Below are 17,032 nucleotides of genomic sequence, written 5' to 3'. Positions count from 1 at the left end.
GGGGGGGGGGGGGGGGGGGGGGGGGGGGCAATAGTTCCACAATCTCCCCCAATGGAAGCTTTCCCACTTTTTCACATCAGGTGGTAGCATCGAGCTGTGATTCACACATTGAATTGAGAGAGGGAAAACGTGCATTTATGTAGCACCTTTCACAACTTCAGAACATCCCAGGTGCTTTACAGCCAGTGAAAAATGTTAGAACAATGACTACACCAGATAAATGTTAGAAATGTGACAGCCGGCAAGTGCCTACCAATTGAAAGAAGATAATGACGACGTAATCTGTTTTTAGGGATACTGTTAGGGGAATAAATACTGGCCAAAGGTATTCGGGAGATATCTCTTGCCCTTCCAGTGCTATGGAATCTTTTACATCCCTTTTGGAGGGGGGAGGGTGTTGGGAAGAGAAGACAGGGTCTCAGGCTAAGGTTGTATTCAAAACAAGCACCTCCAACAGTGCGGCACTCCCTCAGTACTGGACTGGAGTATCGGGCTAGGTTTTGTGGTCCTGAGTGTCTGTGGTTAGACTTGAACCCTTAACGTGCTGACACAGTTACAAGAACATGACTTGCTGAGGCACACAGCTGCAGAGGGATCAGGAGTGACTAAGTCTGGAATTGGGAGTTAGATAATATACACAGAGAGATGGTCTTTGCTGCTGTGAATTGATGTATCCCCCATAATGGGATGGCAAGGGAAGATAAAAACTGGCTCTCTCCAGAGGTGAGGACTCTAGAACAGGACAGGTGTAGCTTTAAGGTTAAACGTGAGGACTGCAAGCAGGAAAAACCTTTCATTAAAACACAGAGGGTTGTGATGCACAGGAATGACACAGCGCTTACAACATAGGAACAGATCATTCGGCCCAACAGGAATATGCTAAGTCAAAAGGAGGAGACATCGGTGAAATAGTTAGATCACTGGATGAGTAATCTGGAGGACGTGAATCTGAATCCTATAGCAGCTGGTGGAATTTGAATTGAATGAATAAATCCGGAATACAAAGCGAGCGGTAACTATGACGATGATCATTGCTTGTTGTTTGAAGAAAAACCATCTGGTTCACTAATGCCCTTTAAGGAAGGAAAGCTGCCGCCTGGCCAACATGTCACACCAGACCCAAAGCAAGTGGCTGACTCTGAGATGGCTGAGCAAGTCACCCAGTTCAAGGGCAATTAGTGATAGGCATCAAATGCTGATCCCACATCCAGGAAAGAACGGAGAGGAAAATAATGATGGAGTTTCTGCTCCTTAACAAGCTTTCTGTCTCCATTCTTAACTAACATCACGTTCCTGTCTCACTCCTGTGTTTACCCTTAAAGGCATCAATATTATCAATCTCCACCACTCCCCGTGATCGTACACTCTACACTTACACCACTCTCAAGATGAAAGAAAATCTGTCCTGAATTCCCAACAGCGTTGAATCCCAACTGGATTCCATATTCCCTGTTTCTGCCTGAAAGTGGTGTGGAGGCAAGTTCAATGGGAATTAGATAGTTACCTGGACAGGGATGATGTGTAGGGTTATCAGGAGAACCATAGGAACTAGGAGCAGGAGTAGGCCGTCTGGCCCCTCGAGCCTGCTCCACCATTCAATAAGATCATGGCTGACCTTTTCTTGGATCTAGCTCCACTTACCCGCCCTCTCACCATACCCCTTAATACCTTTATTGTTCGAAAATCTACCTATCTCTTCCTTAAAAACATTCAATGAGGCAGCCTCAACTCTCCTGCTTCACTGGGCAGGGAATTCCACAGAATCACAACCCTTTTTGGGTGAAGAGGTTGCTCCTCAAGAAACATGTGTAAGCCACGTGGACAGCTAGCACAAACACGATGGGCTGAAAGACCTCTATCTGCTCTGTAACCGTTCTCTCAATCTGCAGGGCTTCCCAAAACTGGATGTCATGACCACCACCCCTCCCATTGGGTTGGGGGGCTGTAACATAGCAAGGTTTGTGACTAGTTCTACACAGCTCCTATTGCCCTTTAAGCGTTGCCACTTCACTCTGTGGGTGTTGTCTGTCAGACAGATCATTGAGGGCCTCATGGCTGCTGTAAGAAAGTTCCTGTGGGAAGGTAAGCGTATTACTTTGTTAAAAAATACAATCCTGTGGTTTACAATCCTACCCCTCCTCACCCCACTCAATAACTCCCAGAATTACCCCACTCCCAGCTTTTTCATTCTGGGCTTATTACAAAGTCTGGCTCTTCAAAATGCGGTCAGATTGGATTCCAAGTTTGGGGAGCTGTGTCCAGTTAGATTTATCAGTGATTATTCTGCTCGCTAACAATCTCTTCACATCTATGTTATAAGACTTCCCCTTCTGCCAGTCCTCAGCCATGTCTATCCCTGTACCCTTCTCCCCCATCTCAACACCAACCCATGTGTTACACAAAGCAGATGTCCACACCCAGTCCACCCACGAGATTGTATCTCACTTCAGGCTACACCGAGCCTCCTTTAAGCAAATTACAGCCCGTTGCTGAGCAACAGACACAAATTCAAAATATGTTGCATCAATGTAACCAAAAAGAAATGCAAAATCTGATCACAAGACAGTGACACAATGACATATACAGACACAGGAAGTCACACACACTCACACACACACACAGACCAGATAACCATCTTCCACTCTGTTCACCAGTTCTGGACACCAGCCACCAAGCCCTTCCCCATTCCTCAGTGAGAATCTCCGGCTGACATCTCCATCAGACCCATCCTGCCTCTCTCAATTCTCACCCAAAAGCCACCTCTTTACATTCTCAGGACAGTCTGAGTGTTTTTACAGTCAATGCAATGTTTCAAGAAACCAACTCCCCACCACCTTCTAAAGGGGCAACTAGGGACGGGGCAATAAATGCTGGGCCCAGCCAGTAACGCCTTTGTTCCACGAGAAAATGTTTTTTTTTTAAAAAAGCTCTTCAAAGTGTAGTCATTGTAGTGATGTAATTTAAAAGCAGCCACTGTGTGCACAGCAAGATCTCAGAAGTGTTAATACTGGCCAGATCATCTGTTTTTGGTCCCCCACCCCCACCTGGAGTGTGAACCACTCAGAACATCTCCAATAAAGAGATCCAAGGTGACCTTGGTCAAATGTCTCAATCTGAGGAGCAGGACCTCAGAGACAGGCATCCCCTCCACCCCCGCCTTGCACCGACTGGAGTGTTATCGTCTCCGAGGTGGGACTTGAACCTATGACCTTCTGCCTCAGGGGCAAGGGCATTACCTACCCAGCCGTGGTTTCACACCTGTGCCTGGTTGGAGCTAAGCGGTGTAAAATTGAGAGCTGTGTTTGGAGGAAGATTCAAATCCTATGCAAGCAAAGCGCGCTCTCATCCCTGGAACTGAAACAGATGGAGACAGACTAACCCCATGCCACTCTGCGCCTCTGGGCATCCAGTCAGCGTGAGATCCACAGCTGAGTGTTGCTGGGAGTAGGCGGTTACAATGGCTTTCACAGTCGGATAACCTGCCTATGAGGAATGGAAGGGTAGGGCAAGGTACTGGGGGTGGGAGTGGGGGTGTGGGGGGTGGTCCTCATTCAGACTCCCTCATCCAGCAGCACACCGTAGCTCAGCAAGTTCTCAGCTGGGACAGCAGAGATGGAGAAACAGAAGAAGGACAGAGACAGGGAGCTGTAGGGAGGGGTGGCGGGTTGGTCACGACCAGCCAGTTTCACATTTCCCTAGCATCTGGGATCTACCAGGTTTACCTCTGATCCACCAAAAGGGAATTGTATCTGATAAAATGATAATAGGTCCAGTTCAAGTCCCTCTCAGAAATATCTTTCAGGGTGAATTCATGGCAATGAGTATAGACATTACATAAAAATGTAGGGAAACTGGAGCAGGAGGACTTTCAGCCCTTCAATCCTCCTCTGTCATTCCATAGCATCATGGCTGACCTTCTACCTCAAACCCATCTTTCCACACAATCCCCACATCTCTTGACATCCTTAATACCCAAAAATCGTACCAATCTCAGCCTTAAATACACTCAGCGACTGAGCATCCACAGCTCTTTCGAGAATTCTGAAGATTTAGAATTCTTTGTGTGAATAAATTTCTCCTTATTTCAGTCTTAAATGACTGACCCTTTACCCTGAGACTATTCTCCACATTCTCGAACTCCCAGCCAAGATCGGTGGGGGGAACCTTCTCAACAGCTCCCTTTAAGAGTTCTAAGTGTTTCAATGAGACTCTCCCTCACATTCTGCTGAACTCCAGGGGATAATGACCTGATTGCCTCAACTTCTTCTCATGGGACCTTTCCCAGCCCCTTAGCCTCTTCCCAGAACCTCTGTTGCACTCCCTTCAGGACAGCTTTGTCCTTCCACACGTCTCAGGCTCAGTACAGCAGGAATGGCCTCAGCAATGTCCTGTATAACTGCAGTAAAAGTTTGTTACTCAGACTACATAATCTGTTTGTGAGAAAAGCTAGCAGACGATTTCTCTTCCCAAATGCTCGCTGTGACCTACATACTGTGAGAAAACGCAGTAACCCGCAGGAGGTAATAGCCGTACAATCGGTTTTCAAGTGGCATTGGGACAAATATCGATCTGGTCTTCAAAGTGGGGCAGGAGGGAGCTCCCTATAGGAGAAGCTATTTCTTGCCATCTCCCACTGCCTTGTTTTCCCATTTGCCCCCGACTCTCATTTGTCCTTTTGTGACTGTATCACCATCTGCTACTTTCTCACTTCCTGGTGCTAAGCTGTCTCTCTGGCTCCTTTTCATTTCTAATGGACTCTGCCTTGGCTCTGTGTCAGTTACTCATTCTCTTTCTGTCTTGCTCCAACTCTCTAGCATCACATCACTTAAAAAAAAATCACAGAATCTTACATTAAATCCCAGAATCCTACGTTAAATTTCAGAATCCTACGTTGCTAGAGGTGACCATTCACCTTTGTTAGCTCTTTTAAAAAGCAATCCATCTTGTCCTCCCCCTCCCTCAAACATGGAATTAAAAACTACAATCAAACCAAGATTGGTCAAATCACAGGGAGCCTGCCCACAAAGGTGTGATATGCAGGGCTTCAAAAGAATAAGGAAGCCCCCATCCAGCCCAGTTTTGTGGACAAACACAAGCTGTGTCAAAAAAAAAAGCAATGACATTAAATATGTGAAAAATGTTTTTATTTTTCAACTTGTTCAGCCTCTTACACTGGCCTTACCTTGTACAGCAAAAGCCACTGAAAAGTTATGGGAATTAGTTCTGGAAAAACTCAAGTCATCTTCTCTTTACATCTAGAGAACCAAAGTAAAAGGGTGCAGAAGCTATGCAGCAATTATACAAAATCCCGGTTAAAACCCACATGGAGACTGTGAGCTGATTTGGCCACCACACCTTAGGAAAGATAGACTGGCCTTGGAGGGAGTACAACATAGGTTTACAAGAATGATACCAGGACTTAAGGGGTTAATTCATGAGGAGAAATTAAATAATTTGACCTATTTTCTTAGAAGCTAGAAGGTTAAGGGATGATCCAATCGAAGTCTTCAAGATATTAACAGGAAAAGACAGGGTAGATAAAGGTAAAATATTTCCATTAGTCGGGGATTCTAGAACTAGGGGCATAGTGTGAGGATTAGGGCCAGTTTGTTCAGGAGAGATGTTAGGTAGCACTTCAACACTCAAAGGGTGGTAGATGTTTGGAACTCTCTTCCACAAATGGCATTTGGGGGCTAGATCAGTTGTTAATTTTAAATCAGAGATACGTAATTTTTATGTTAAACAAGGGACAAAGGAATATGAGCCGAAGGTAAACAGAGTTTAGCCAGAATCAGCCATGAGGTCACTGAATGATGGAACAGGCTTGAGGGACTGAATGGCCTTTACTGAGTTGTCATGCTGCAGTGTGAAGTCCTTTATGTAAACAGCGGGCGGGCAGTGCTGGGTCTCCTCAGAGCTATCCACCTTCTTGACCATACTTGCAGCGTGTCACACAGAGATCTCGACACTGAATGATGGCTTGCCCATGATTCCTCATCATGGCACGCTCCAACTCAGTTAGCAGTCTGCAGCTATGACTTACCATCACTGTCACTTGGCTGAATTTGTTAATGTACCATTGGCAACAGCTGACACCATCAGAGACTCTGCTTTTCTGACTCGGACCCAGCACAATTTCACTCTATTCCCATTACTGAGAGTATCCAAAATCTGGAGCAAATTTCCATCTGGTTCCCTAATGTCCTGGAGGGGAGGGAAATGTTTGTCCTGACCCAGCCTGGCCGATACGTGACTCCAGACCCACAACAATGTGGCTGAATCTTCACTGCCCTCTGAAATGGCTGAGCTAGCCTCTCAGTTCAAGGACAATTAGGGACGGACATTAAATACTGGCCAGGCCAGTGATACCCACACCTCACAAAATTATTGTAAAATAAAAAGAGTTCCCACTCTTGACTGCTCCCTAGTGATTCCCAAGTGAAGGCGCAGAACTGGGCTCAGTTCCGGAACACCCAATGGTCCAACAGCCTGGCCATACAAAACGTCTTCAGCTCAAATGAAGAACAGGCTTGAATATACATCGAGAGACTGTGTCATGTAGGAAAGCCTTGTGCTCTTTCTCAAGCTGTCTCCAAAGCTTTGTGTCAGTGACTAAGAATTAGCAGCATCTGTCAAGAGCTAGGAACTTGGGCCAACAGCAGTGAAACAAATAATTGAGAAGAGAAGCATGTAGCTAGAGTATAGATAATGTCTGTCACGACGGAATACACTCAAGGGAATGGATGGCCTGGTTTTTTGTGTGACAAACTATGATAGTGACCTTGAGATTTTGAACTTTCCAATGTTCCAAAGCAGGGGATCGTGCTCCTGCACAAGACTTGGGTTCCATCCAGAGAGCCCATTCTGAGGATGTCAGAAAATACATTTCCAGGCAAGGTACAATTACAGAAGCTGGGGGGTTTTTTTCTTGGAGTAAAGGAGGCTGATGGAAGGTGCAGGAGGTGTACAAAATTTGAATAAGATGGACAAAGAAAAGGAGTTCACAAGCACTAGAGGGTTTAAAATCTTGGGTGTGAGCGGCCGTGAGGAAGAACACATTAACGCAGCAAGTGATAATGACCCAGAACTCACTGCCTATACAACAGGCTTGGCACCAAGGCGATGATTTCAAAAGAAATTGGTTAGACACTTGAAGAAAATAAAGCCCAAGGCCACAGGGATACATAAGGAGCCATAAGGAACCAAGCGGTTCTGTATAGCTAGAGGCTAAGGCATGTGGTAAGGTGAATGGCAGAGGGGCCTCAAAGGACATTATGGCCAACTCTTGCTTTTACTCCATATGTTCTTAAACAGCCGCTCAGCTTAGTGTTAGCTTTCTGATGATTCATCTCAAATTCCTGAAGACACCACGAATGGACAATCTGCACCATCAGTCTCTTTTATTCTCCTATTACAGCTTCTCAGTGAAGGAGAAAACAAAATGGTACTTTGAGAGGCTTTTCCGGTCTTTAGCCCTTTATGATTAGGATTAAGGTTAGGGATAAGGTAAGGTTTAGGGTAGGGATAAGGATTAAGGTGAGGGTAAGGGTTGGGTTGGGATTAGGTTAGAGTTAGGAATAGGATTAGGGTAAGGGTTAGGGTTTGGTAAGGCTAAGGTTTAGGAAGGGTAAAAGTAAGGCTAAGGGTTAGAGTTAGGTTAAGGGTTAGCGTTAGGGTTAGGATTAGGTTAGGGTCAGGGTAATGGTCAGGGTTAGGTTTAGGATTAGGGTTAGAGTAAGGGTTAGGATTAGGATTAGGTTAGGGTAAGGGTTAAGATAAGGTTATGGTAAGGGTTAGGGTTAGGATAAGGTTAGGGTAAGGATTAAGGTAAGGGTACACAGGTGCCTGTGATTGGTAGATCATACACACAGTGCACCATATCTACCACACTGTGCTTGAACTTTTGAGAGGGGTTTGAGGAGGGGTTGCTAATTCATCAAAGATAATCCCTGGTGTCTCCAGAAGATTTCAAGCTACAGCCAGCAGAAAGGTCACAGGATGTGTGGTTTCTGCATGTGTCTCAGTCCCTTGGAACAGAAGTAATGCTTGTTCACAGGAAGAGCTGGCACAAGGAGTCCTTTAACATGGGGAGGCGACTGCATTCCATGGTTCTGGCTGAGCAGGACACACTTCCACAGTCACCACCTACCGTGGACCCATCAAAAGGACTTACAACGCGTCAATCAACCTCTTTGGCAACAATAAGATGCTTTTTCTAAAAGAGATGTGAACTTGGAGGTTCTGGTGCAGAGATAGGGACACTACCCACTGCGCTACTAGACCTCCTAATGGTTTCCTCACATACTTGTGTTCATTGGTCACTGAAATGGGGGAAATGATTTGATCGAGGGTTTGAAATCAAGAAGGGGACAGAAGCAGTAATGAAAAGAAATTCCTTCCCAAGGCTGAGGGGTTAATAGCCAGAGGGACACAGATTTGAGGTGAAGTGGCAACAGGATGAGAAATGAGTGGTTGGGATCTCCAATGCACTGTGGTACATATTCAAGTCACCCTCAAATGAGAATTGGATATAAATACTTGAAAGAGCAAAGATTGCATGGGTGGGGGAGCTGACTGTGGTAAGAAAGAGTTAGCAAAGATCTGATGGGCCAAATGGCCTCATTTGTTACCTTTCTATTCTATGGTTTTAAAATGTTGTTTGACTGGTTGGGGTAGGAAGGTAGTGTCATAAAAACTCAACAAGTGCACCCAGGAAGAGTTGGCAACACCACGCCCAAGGGCTCTTGGGAATTAGGGAGAACTGGTCCTGAGCCAACAGATTGTGGGCTAAAGCACCTTTTCAGATATTTGAGTACATTGTCATGCATGACACACCCAGGAGAAAAGTAGCAAAGCAAGGCCCTCTCACATGGATCCCGTGGCTACTGTTTCAAAGAAGCAAGCTTGGGCAGGACTTATTGCCCTTTCCAGCAATTGTCCCTTAACTAATTCTCAAAGCAGATAGTGCACTGATTGATGCTTCTGCCATTTGTGGAAGCTTTCTGCACATAAATCAGCTGTTTGGCTTCCTATGACAGTGACAACATTCTAACCTCTGAGGGCGTGGAATTTGCAGGTTATTGCTCAGATCATTTAAACGTGTGATATGTCTAAGAACAGAAACTCCCTCTGCCTTTAACCAAGCGATGTTTGCAGACTTATGAACTAATCCACATGGACTAATCCTTATGAACTAATGTCATTAATCACTGAAGTTTGGAATGAAATCCCAAATAATTTGCATCCAATCACTAAATTTCTCAGTGTGTTGGGGTGGGGAGGTTTAACATTGACCAGAAGGCTTATCAGCACAGCCATATAAATACATAGTGGATACAACAGCAGGTCAGAGGCTAGGAATACCTCAGTGAGTAACTTACCTCCTGAATCCGCAAAGCCTGTCCACCATCTGCAAGGCACAAGGCAGGAGTGTTATGGAATACTCCCCACTTGCCTGGATGAGTGCAGCTCCAACAACACTTGAGAAGCTTGACACCATCCAGGGCAAAGCAGCCCATTTGATTGGCACTGCATTCACTCTCTTCACCATTGATGCCCAGACCACACTACATACCATCTACAGAAATTTCTGTACTGCAGAAATTCACCAAGGCTCCTTCCAGCCTGTGACCTGTACCATCTAGAGGGGCAAAGACAGCAGATACATGGGAACAAGTTCCCCTCCAAGCCACTCACTATCCTGACTTTGTCATATATCATCGCTCCTTTCTTACAGCTGGGTCAAAAACCTGGAACTCCCTCCCTAGCTCTGGCTTTAGCCTTCCCAATATTAAATTGCAGAAATTTCTGTTCTTCCAGTAAAGCATGAAACATGGGCAGAATTATTGAAGGTGCAAATGGAGGAGGCCCAGAGAGGTGAGTTAGGACCTTCCTCTCAGTTTCCCTTCAAGAGATGGCAAACCATTTCTACATGAAGACACGGAACAATCCCGGCACTGATATTCTCCTCATGCTCCTGACTTACTCGAGCCCTTGCTTAGAGTTCAGCCACAGAGATGGGTGAGCAGCTCTGATTCAGTGACAACTACCCAGATAGGTTAACCTCAAATGGATCCATCTGTTATAGATGGTAGGTCATAAACCCCAAAGGCACGGTGCCTGCTCATTCCAGGCAGTGGAGTATCAACCAATGGCCAGTAGCCCTGGTCAGGGAGAGGAACAGATACTTTGCTCGGCATCATTCTAGTCTTTCTGTTTTAAAGGCTTGTTGCAGAGGCAGGGGACTCCAGGTCCAAGTTCTGGCCCAGCAGGTTGCAATTCTGGCCAGCCAGTGTTGAGGGAGTGCAGCACTGCCAACGATGCGGCTCTTTACTGAGAAATGCTCTCCACTCTCTTGGGTGGATATAACTTCCTACATGTTACAACAGCGATTACATCCCATCATAATACTTCATTGACTGGAAACCGTTCTGGGATGTTTTGAGGGTGCAAAAGGTGCTGTAGAAATGTGAAACTATCTCTCTGACTTGCCTTGAAAAATTACTGGAGTGGGCCCCCTTTGCACATTTTGCTAACAAAGTGCAGTTATTAGCCAATTTGTGACAGATTTGTTACAAGATAACAAGCAGGTAATCTATTCTGGAGGACATGTGGCAGAACTCCCTGCTCTCCTTTGAACGAGTACCACAGAATCTTTTCTGTCTCCATGATTAAGGTAGACAGAGCCTCAATTTACCATCTCAACAGTTGGTGTTGCTAACAATGTGACAATCCCTCAGTATTGCACTGGGGGAGGGTCACATTGATCCAAGGCTCATTCCTGTGACTGTCATTTAAAATATGCTAACACTAAGGTGAGAAGGGCAAATTTCCAAGGAGATGTGAGGGGCAAGTTGGGTTGGCAGATACACCAAGGGCACATGAAAATGCAAGGAATGGAGGGGTCTGGACCAAGGACAGGGAGAAGGGATTCATTTAATTTGGTGTCATGTTTGGCACAACATCGTGGGCCCGTTTCTATGCTGTAGTGTTCTAGGTCCTATGCACAACACACACACAAGTCACTCTTGTGAACTGAAATGTTAGAAGTCAACATTTCAGCTTCCCCTCTAGAAAGAGAATTCAACCCACAAAGTGGAAAATCTCGTGTAGATTGTTGAGGGATGGTGCAACAGGTTGTGGGAAATATTGCAACTGAAATGCAACAGGTCTTTATAAAGAACAATGGGTCGATCCCTCCCACATCTTGCTGGACAATCAATGAGCCCACACCACCAGCCGGCACTCCTTGTCTGGCTCAGCCCCACACTGCCCTCTAGCACAAAGACGGGGAGGTGCAGCCTCTGCAAGGTACAGAGTCGTGAGTTTCCAAATGAAGGGAGACACTAAAATAAGATGAGATCTGTTTAATTAATAAAAAAGAAACATGCTGACCAACAGTGCACTAGTGTATTTGAAAGAATAGCACTGTCTGATAAATGCATAGAATCCCATCTGACACTAACAAATACAAATTAGTCAAAGCATGAACAGTATGCATGTAAGGCAATTTGCATATCAGACTGAATTATTTGCATAGAACTAGCCATTTGGCCCAACTAGTCCATGCTAGTGTCTACATTCCACATGACTCTCCTCTCCCCCCTATCAGAAACTCCATCCTTTGCTCCATCCAGTGTTTAGCTAATGTTCCCTTAGGTTAACCTGCAATGTTCTCCTGACTTGTGGGGAGATGGTCCAATCTGGAGAAGAGTCTGCAAAAGTACCAGCTATTTTGAGCATTGACAGGCCCTGATGGAGGCCCAACAGTGGAAGGAGCCAGTGAGAATCCCAGCATCCAACCAACCAGAACTCATGAAACATCAATGTGCAGAAGGATGTATGGCACTTGCCTTTGGGGATTGTGGGTCCTGCAGTACTGAGTTCCACATTCTAATGTCTTTCAGGACAGAGACGTTTCTCCTGAATACACTACGGTACTTATTGTTGACTAGCTTTTATTATTAGTGACTTGTCTTGGTTTCCACTTACAAGCCCCCATACAGTTTTAAAACCTTCAATCAGGACTCCTCTCAGACTTCTGGTTCTTTGGAAATGAGCCCCAGACTGTTTCACCTTTCCTGAAGGGATCCTTTATGTTCTGGTATCATCCTGAGCTTGATTGCAACATGAACACCAGAGCTGTACTCAGTGGGAAACCCCAGTGTGGTACTGCACCAATTCGGAACAATCAGGTGCAGTCTAATTGAGAATTACCTTTTCTTTCCAAGTTCCAATCTTACTTTCGGTTTTCCTCTTTTTTTTTCTGCTTTCCCGGGGAGACAGCTGTTTATTCTTCTGTCATTCAACACCTCCTCTAATTACATCTTTTGTCACTTTTTGCCACCTCTTTTGTCATTAATCTCTCCTGCTTTCAATCCAATAGGAGACTTTTCCCTTTGCTCTAAGAATCATAGAAAGATTATGGCGCTTGAGTCTGCACCAGGTAAGAAATGAGCCTCCCAACCTAATCAATCTCATTTGTCAGCATTTGGTCTGCAGGGAGGGGATGGTCTGATGATATTATCCCTCATCTAATAATTCAGAGACCTAGGTTCAAATTCCACCGTAGCAAATAGTGGCATTTCAATTCAATCACTAACAGAACCATTGTCTGGTAAACCCTATCTAGTTCTCTAATGTCCTTTACAAAGGCAAACCTACATGTGACTCCAGACCTACAGCAAACTGGTCTGACCTCTGGGCAATTAGGGATGGGCAATAATTGCTGTCTTGGAAAAGCACAGCATGTCAGGCAGCATCCAAGGAGCAGCAGAATCAATGTTTCAAGCGTAAGCCCTTCATTAGAATTCCTGATGAAGGGCTTACACCCAAAACATCGATTCTCCTGCTTCTTGGGTGCTGCCTGACCTGCTGTGCTTTTTCAGCACCACACCCTCGACCCTGATCTCCAGCATCTGCAGTCCTCATTTTCTCCAATAATTGCTGTCCTGGCCAGTGATACCTACATCCTATGAATGAAGTTTTAAAAACACTCCAGGTTACAGTACACGTACTGACTTTTAAATAATTTGATTCTTATTAAGCCTCTACTACCTTTTCAGGCAGGGGGTTGCAAAAGCCTAACCACCCAATGGGTGAAAAATTGTCTCCTCATCTCTATTCTAATTTTTTAACTAAAATATTTCAACTAATCACTTTAAATCCATGCCTCCTAGTCACTGATCTCCCGGTCAAGGTCAACCTGCCCTTCCTATCCACTTTATGCACAACCTTCACAAATTTGTGCATCTCTTTGTGCATCTCTTTTTGCACCTTCCGTCCTCTCATTGTGCCTGCGTAAAACCTTATACATTTCTAACTTTGCCCCGTTTGGATGAAACCTGAAACGTTAACTCTTGCTTCTCTCTCCATGGATGCTGCCAGGTGTTTGCAATATTTTCTGTGTCTCCTGACCCAGTAATGAGCAGCTTGCCAAACTGCTGCTCAATACAAGCTGGGTGCTCCTCCCCTCATACAGTGCACCCTGCTGATGTTTAACCCCAGCATTACACCACGCAGACTCCGCACAGCAGGCTGTTCAATCCGAGGATAGTCTCAGAGCAACCAGAACACAAAATACTGTAGACTGAAAGGGAATCTGAAAATACTGGGATTACTAATCAAGTCTGGCAGCATCTGTGGAGAGACAGAGAGAGAGAGAGAAAAAGACAGAGACAGAGAAAAAGACAGTTAAAGTTTCATCTGAACTGACACATGCTCTGATTCTCTTTATCCACACATGCTACTCAAGACCAGTTGAGTTTCTGTTTCAATAAGAGTTACCATCCTGTTCAGACAGCCAACGATTATTGCAGGGAGACAGGTGGCAGTAAAATGGAATTGAGGCCACAAATGGACCAGGCCTCATCCAATTGTGATTGATTTTACTGAATTGTGGAGCAGGTTTGACAGGCTGAAAGGAATACTCTGTCCTTATTTATTATGCTCTGTTGTACGCTGAGTGGGCAATTTGGACATACGAAGACTCTCAGGGCTCCTATCATTGCAATACTCGGTGACTAGGATTTTGGAGATTAAACCCACTATGGAGGTGGTGGCAGCACAGTGACAATGCCCCTCCAGAGACCCCAGGTTAATACTCTAGAAACATGGGCTCAAATCTCACCATGGCACAAGAATCTTTAATTCAGTTCCGAAATCTGGAATTAAAACCAGTCACATTAATGGTGACCACATCGATTGTCATAAAAGTCTCATTTGGTTTAGGGAAATCTGCTCTCTACCTGGTCTAGCCTACACGTGACTCCAGACCCACAATAATGTGATTGATTGCCCTGTTAACTGCCCTCTGAAGTGGCAAAGCAAACCACTCAGTTGCAGGGCAATTAGGGATGGGAAACAGCCATACCTCACAAAGCTGTACAGAACAAAATCTCTGGTCTGGAGACATAAAATCCCAGGCTGATAATTCCATAAAGTTTAAGTACACAGCAACTGGATTTGCATATCAGACTGCAAAATCCGAGCTAACTCAGCAGGTGAAACAGCTGTTAAAGAGTATACCTGAAGTAGAAGGAGACATCGTATGGAGAGATAGAAACAGGAGGAGGCTAATATCCAGGCATAAATACCAGTCCAGACTGTGCCTTACTCACAGAGGAGCCGAACACAGCTGTAACCCTCCAATGAGGTTATTAGCCAGTGAGTAAACCATCATTTCCTCACCAATTCTGTTGTCAAGGTGAAAATAACGAATCTTAAACCTGCTGTCACCTTCGAAATTATTTCTACGCCTGACATTTCAAAGTTGTTTCTAGTGTGCATTCAAAACTATTCCCCAATGATTTGAATTTTAAAAAATACGAACTCGCCAAAGTGAGCTTAAAATTTGAATAATTGAAATGAAGCAGCTGGAAGAGGCGAGGGCTGGAAGGGATCGTTTTAAATGAAACTCTAAAATAAAAGTTACTGGGTTTACATTTTTAAAAAAAGCAAGAAATAAAATATACGCTGGCAAAGCAGAGCTACAAAACAGCGGCCAGGAGAAGCGCGTGTATGTGTGCAAGGGGAGACTCGGGGGCGCGCAGGGAGCGCGGAAGCGCGCCTGACAGTCCCTCAGGATAAGCGGGGAAGCACCATCATTTGTTCCCTGTCTCTTTTGGGGTGTGGGGGCAGGTTTCTGAGAGCTAGGTGCTCCCTCAGTGTTGGGAGGCTACAGGACCCTCAGTCCTCACGGCCGGCCGGGTTCATTGCCCTGGGTAAACCGATACACCCACATTTTCACAACTAAACCCAAGTCATTCCGGGCAAAGCCAGCGAGTTGATGCGAGCATCACTTCTTCATCCCTCTCCGTGAGCTTACAGGAAAAGCAGTTTCCTACTACCCGACACCAACCCCCAAAAAACCCCACCAGGCTCAGACCTCAGGCAACGTGCAACCTAATACATGAAACAAAATGAAACTTAATTGCAATTTCCACAGACAGACAACAATAAAGGGATACCTCAGAGAACAAGGGGCGAGCAAATCCAACGCACTCTCTCCGCCCCAGCCCCCGTTATTAAGAAACATGTTCAAATTCTTTCGCAAATCAAAAACATCACCGCTTCCGCCCCCCAAGCCCCGACTCCACCAGGTAAAAGAGCAGAAAGCAGCTGTAACGTTTACCAGATCGCCCGGCTGAGGTTTCTAACGGTGTACAGCGACAAAAAGAAATCATCGCTTTTTTTAAAAAAAATGTAAGACAAAGGAACAAATTCTGCGGTGCAACTTTGACAGTGTCTGGTAACTTCAGCTCCGCTGCCAACCCCTCGGTTCGCAGTCTGGATATTCAGAAATAGCCCTGGGCTTTCCTGTCTAACAGCTAAAAGCAGATTAATCGGTCACTTCCCCAGCCCGGGTCAAACCTGATCCCATCCGATTTAAGTGTTCCAGATAAGCTTCGGTAAATACAGAGAATGCCTTTTGTTTAGATATTGCTGCTGCGTTCTCTTATTGTTCTCTTTGCAATTCCTTCGATGGGAGTTTACGCAGCTACCTCAATTCCTCCGAACCCTTTCTCGGGGTTACTCAGAGAAGCTTTTCAATGTCAAACTCCCGTTTGCCCGTGTGACATTTTACTCGTCAGAGCAGCCCTTGTCTCTTGTGCACTCGGCTTGCTTAGCCACCTGGATGCGTCCTCTCCAACTGCACTTCACTCGCAATCGCCAGGACCGTTCTCAGGGTCAATTTCATGCTCTCAGCCACTCTCTCCAAGGAACACCAAACCTTCCCCCCCCCCCCCCCCCCCAAAAAAAAACCTCCTGATTTCCAAGAGGAATAAAAACTTAATGTAATCACATTCGGCCCAATTTCCGCTTCTAGCCTCAGATTCCCAAGTACTTTGTCTCTTTCTCTCCCACTTTGTAGAGTGTCTGCTATTTATTGCACTTACAGGGTGTTGAGGTTGAGATGGGGAAGGGAGGGAGGGATGGGTGGATGGAGGCAGACACTGGGTCTGGGATGTGGGTGGGTGTTAAGTCAGAATAAGATCGGTACTTAACTATCTGCAGAGATGCTGGAGGCAGAGGTCCAAGCACTCGCCCTCCAGCTCCTCCTCGGTGATGTGGTTGGAGACCGGCCGGAGGGGTACAGGGTCTTCCTCGCCGAAGGGGCCCCGGAATTGGCGCAGCAGCAGCTCCAGGAACCTGCGGAAGGCGCTCTCCTCGTTGGCCGACGCTGCCATCGCTTCGCATTCCCGGAGCCCCCGAGCGGATCCGCAGCAGCAGCCGGCTCACCCGGGCAGAGCGGAGCACAGAGACAAGAGAGAGAGAGAGAGAGAGAGGCAGGATCGGGGGGGCGTGCGCGCTCCCGACCCCCGGCGTGCGCGCCACACCACCTTCTGCCCACCCACCCCCCGTGCACACATACACGCGCCCCATCCACTGCCGCGCGCCCCATTCTAATCCACTAAAGCACGTGCACGAGCATTCGTCGATGCGCGTTCGCGTCTGCGTCTCTTTCCACAGTGCGCGTTCACGATCTAACCCACAGCATCACCCATACACTGTAATGTACATATATGCGTGA

The 17,032-nt window shown here is 46.0% G+C and overlaps 1 protein-coding gene across 1 annotated transcript in view; it reads right to left on the bottom strand.

Annotated features, from left to right (window-relative positions):
* The window catches only part of ppm1e (protein phosphatase, Mg2+/Mn2+ dependent, 1E), a 127,987-nt gene extending 111,182 nt beyond the window's left edge, over nucleotides 1–16,805 (bottom strand). Inside the window, exon 1 of the mRNA XM_043718162.1 lies at nucleotides 16,507–16,805. Coding sequence (XP_043574097.1) covers nucleotides 16,507–16,688 — 182 coding nt within the window. The 5' untranslated portion in view covers nucleotides 16,689–16,805. The remainder of the gene's footprint in view (nucleotides 1–16,506) is intronic.
* Between the last annotated feature and the right edge of the window lie 227 nt (nucleotides 16,806–17,032).

The sequence above is a fragment of the Chiloscyllium plagiosum genome, chromosome 28, assembly GCF_004010195.1.
Source record: "Chiloscyllium plagiosum isolate BGI_BamShark_2017 chromosome 28, ASM401019v2, whole genome shotgun sequence".
NCBI classification, from domain to species: Eukaryota; Metazoa; Chordata; class Chondrichthyes; order Orectolobiformes; family Hemiscylliidae; genus Chiloscyllium; species Chiloscyllium plagiosum.
Note: the sequence above shows the minus strand (reverse complement) of the source record. Positions and strands in the feature narration are given on the sequence as shown.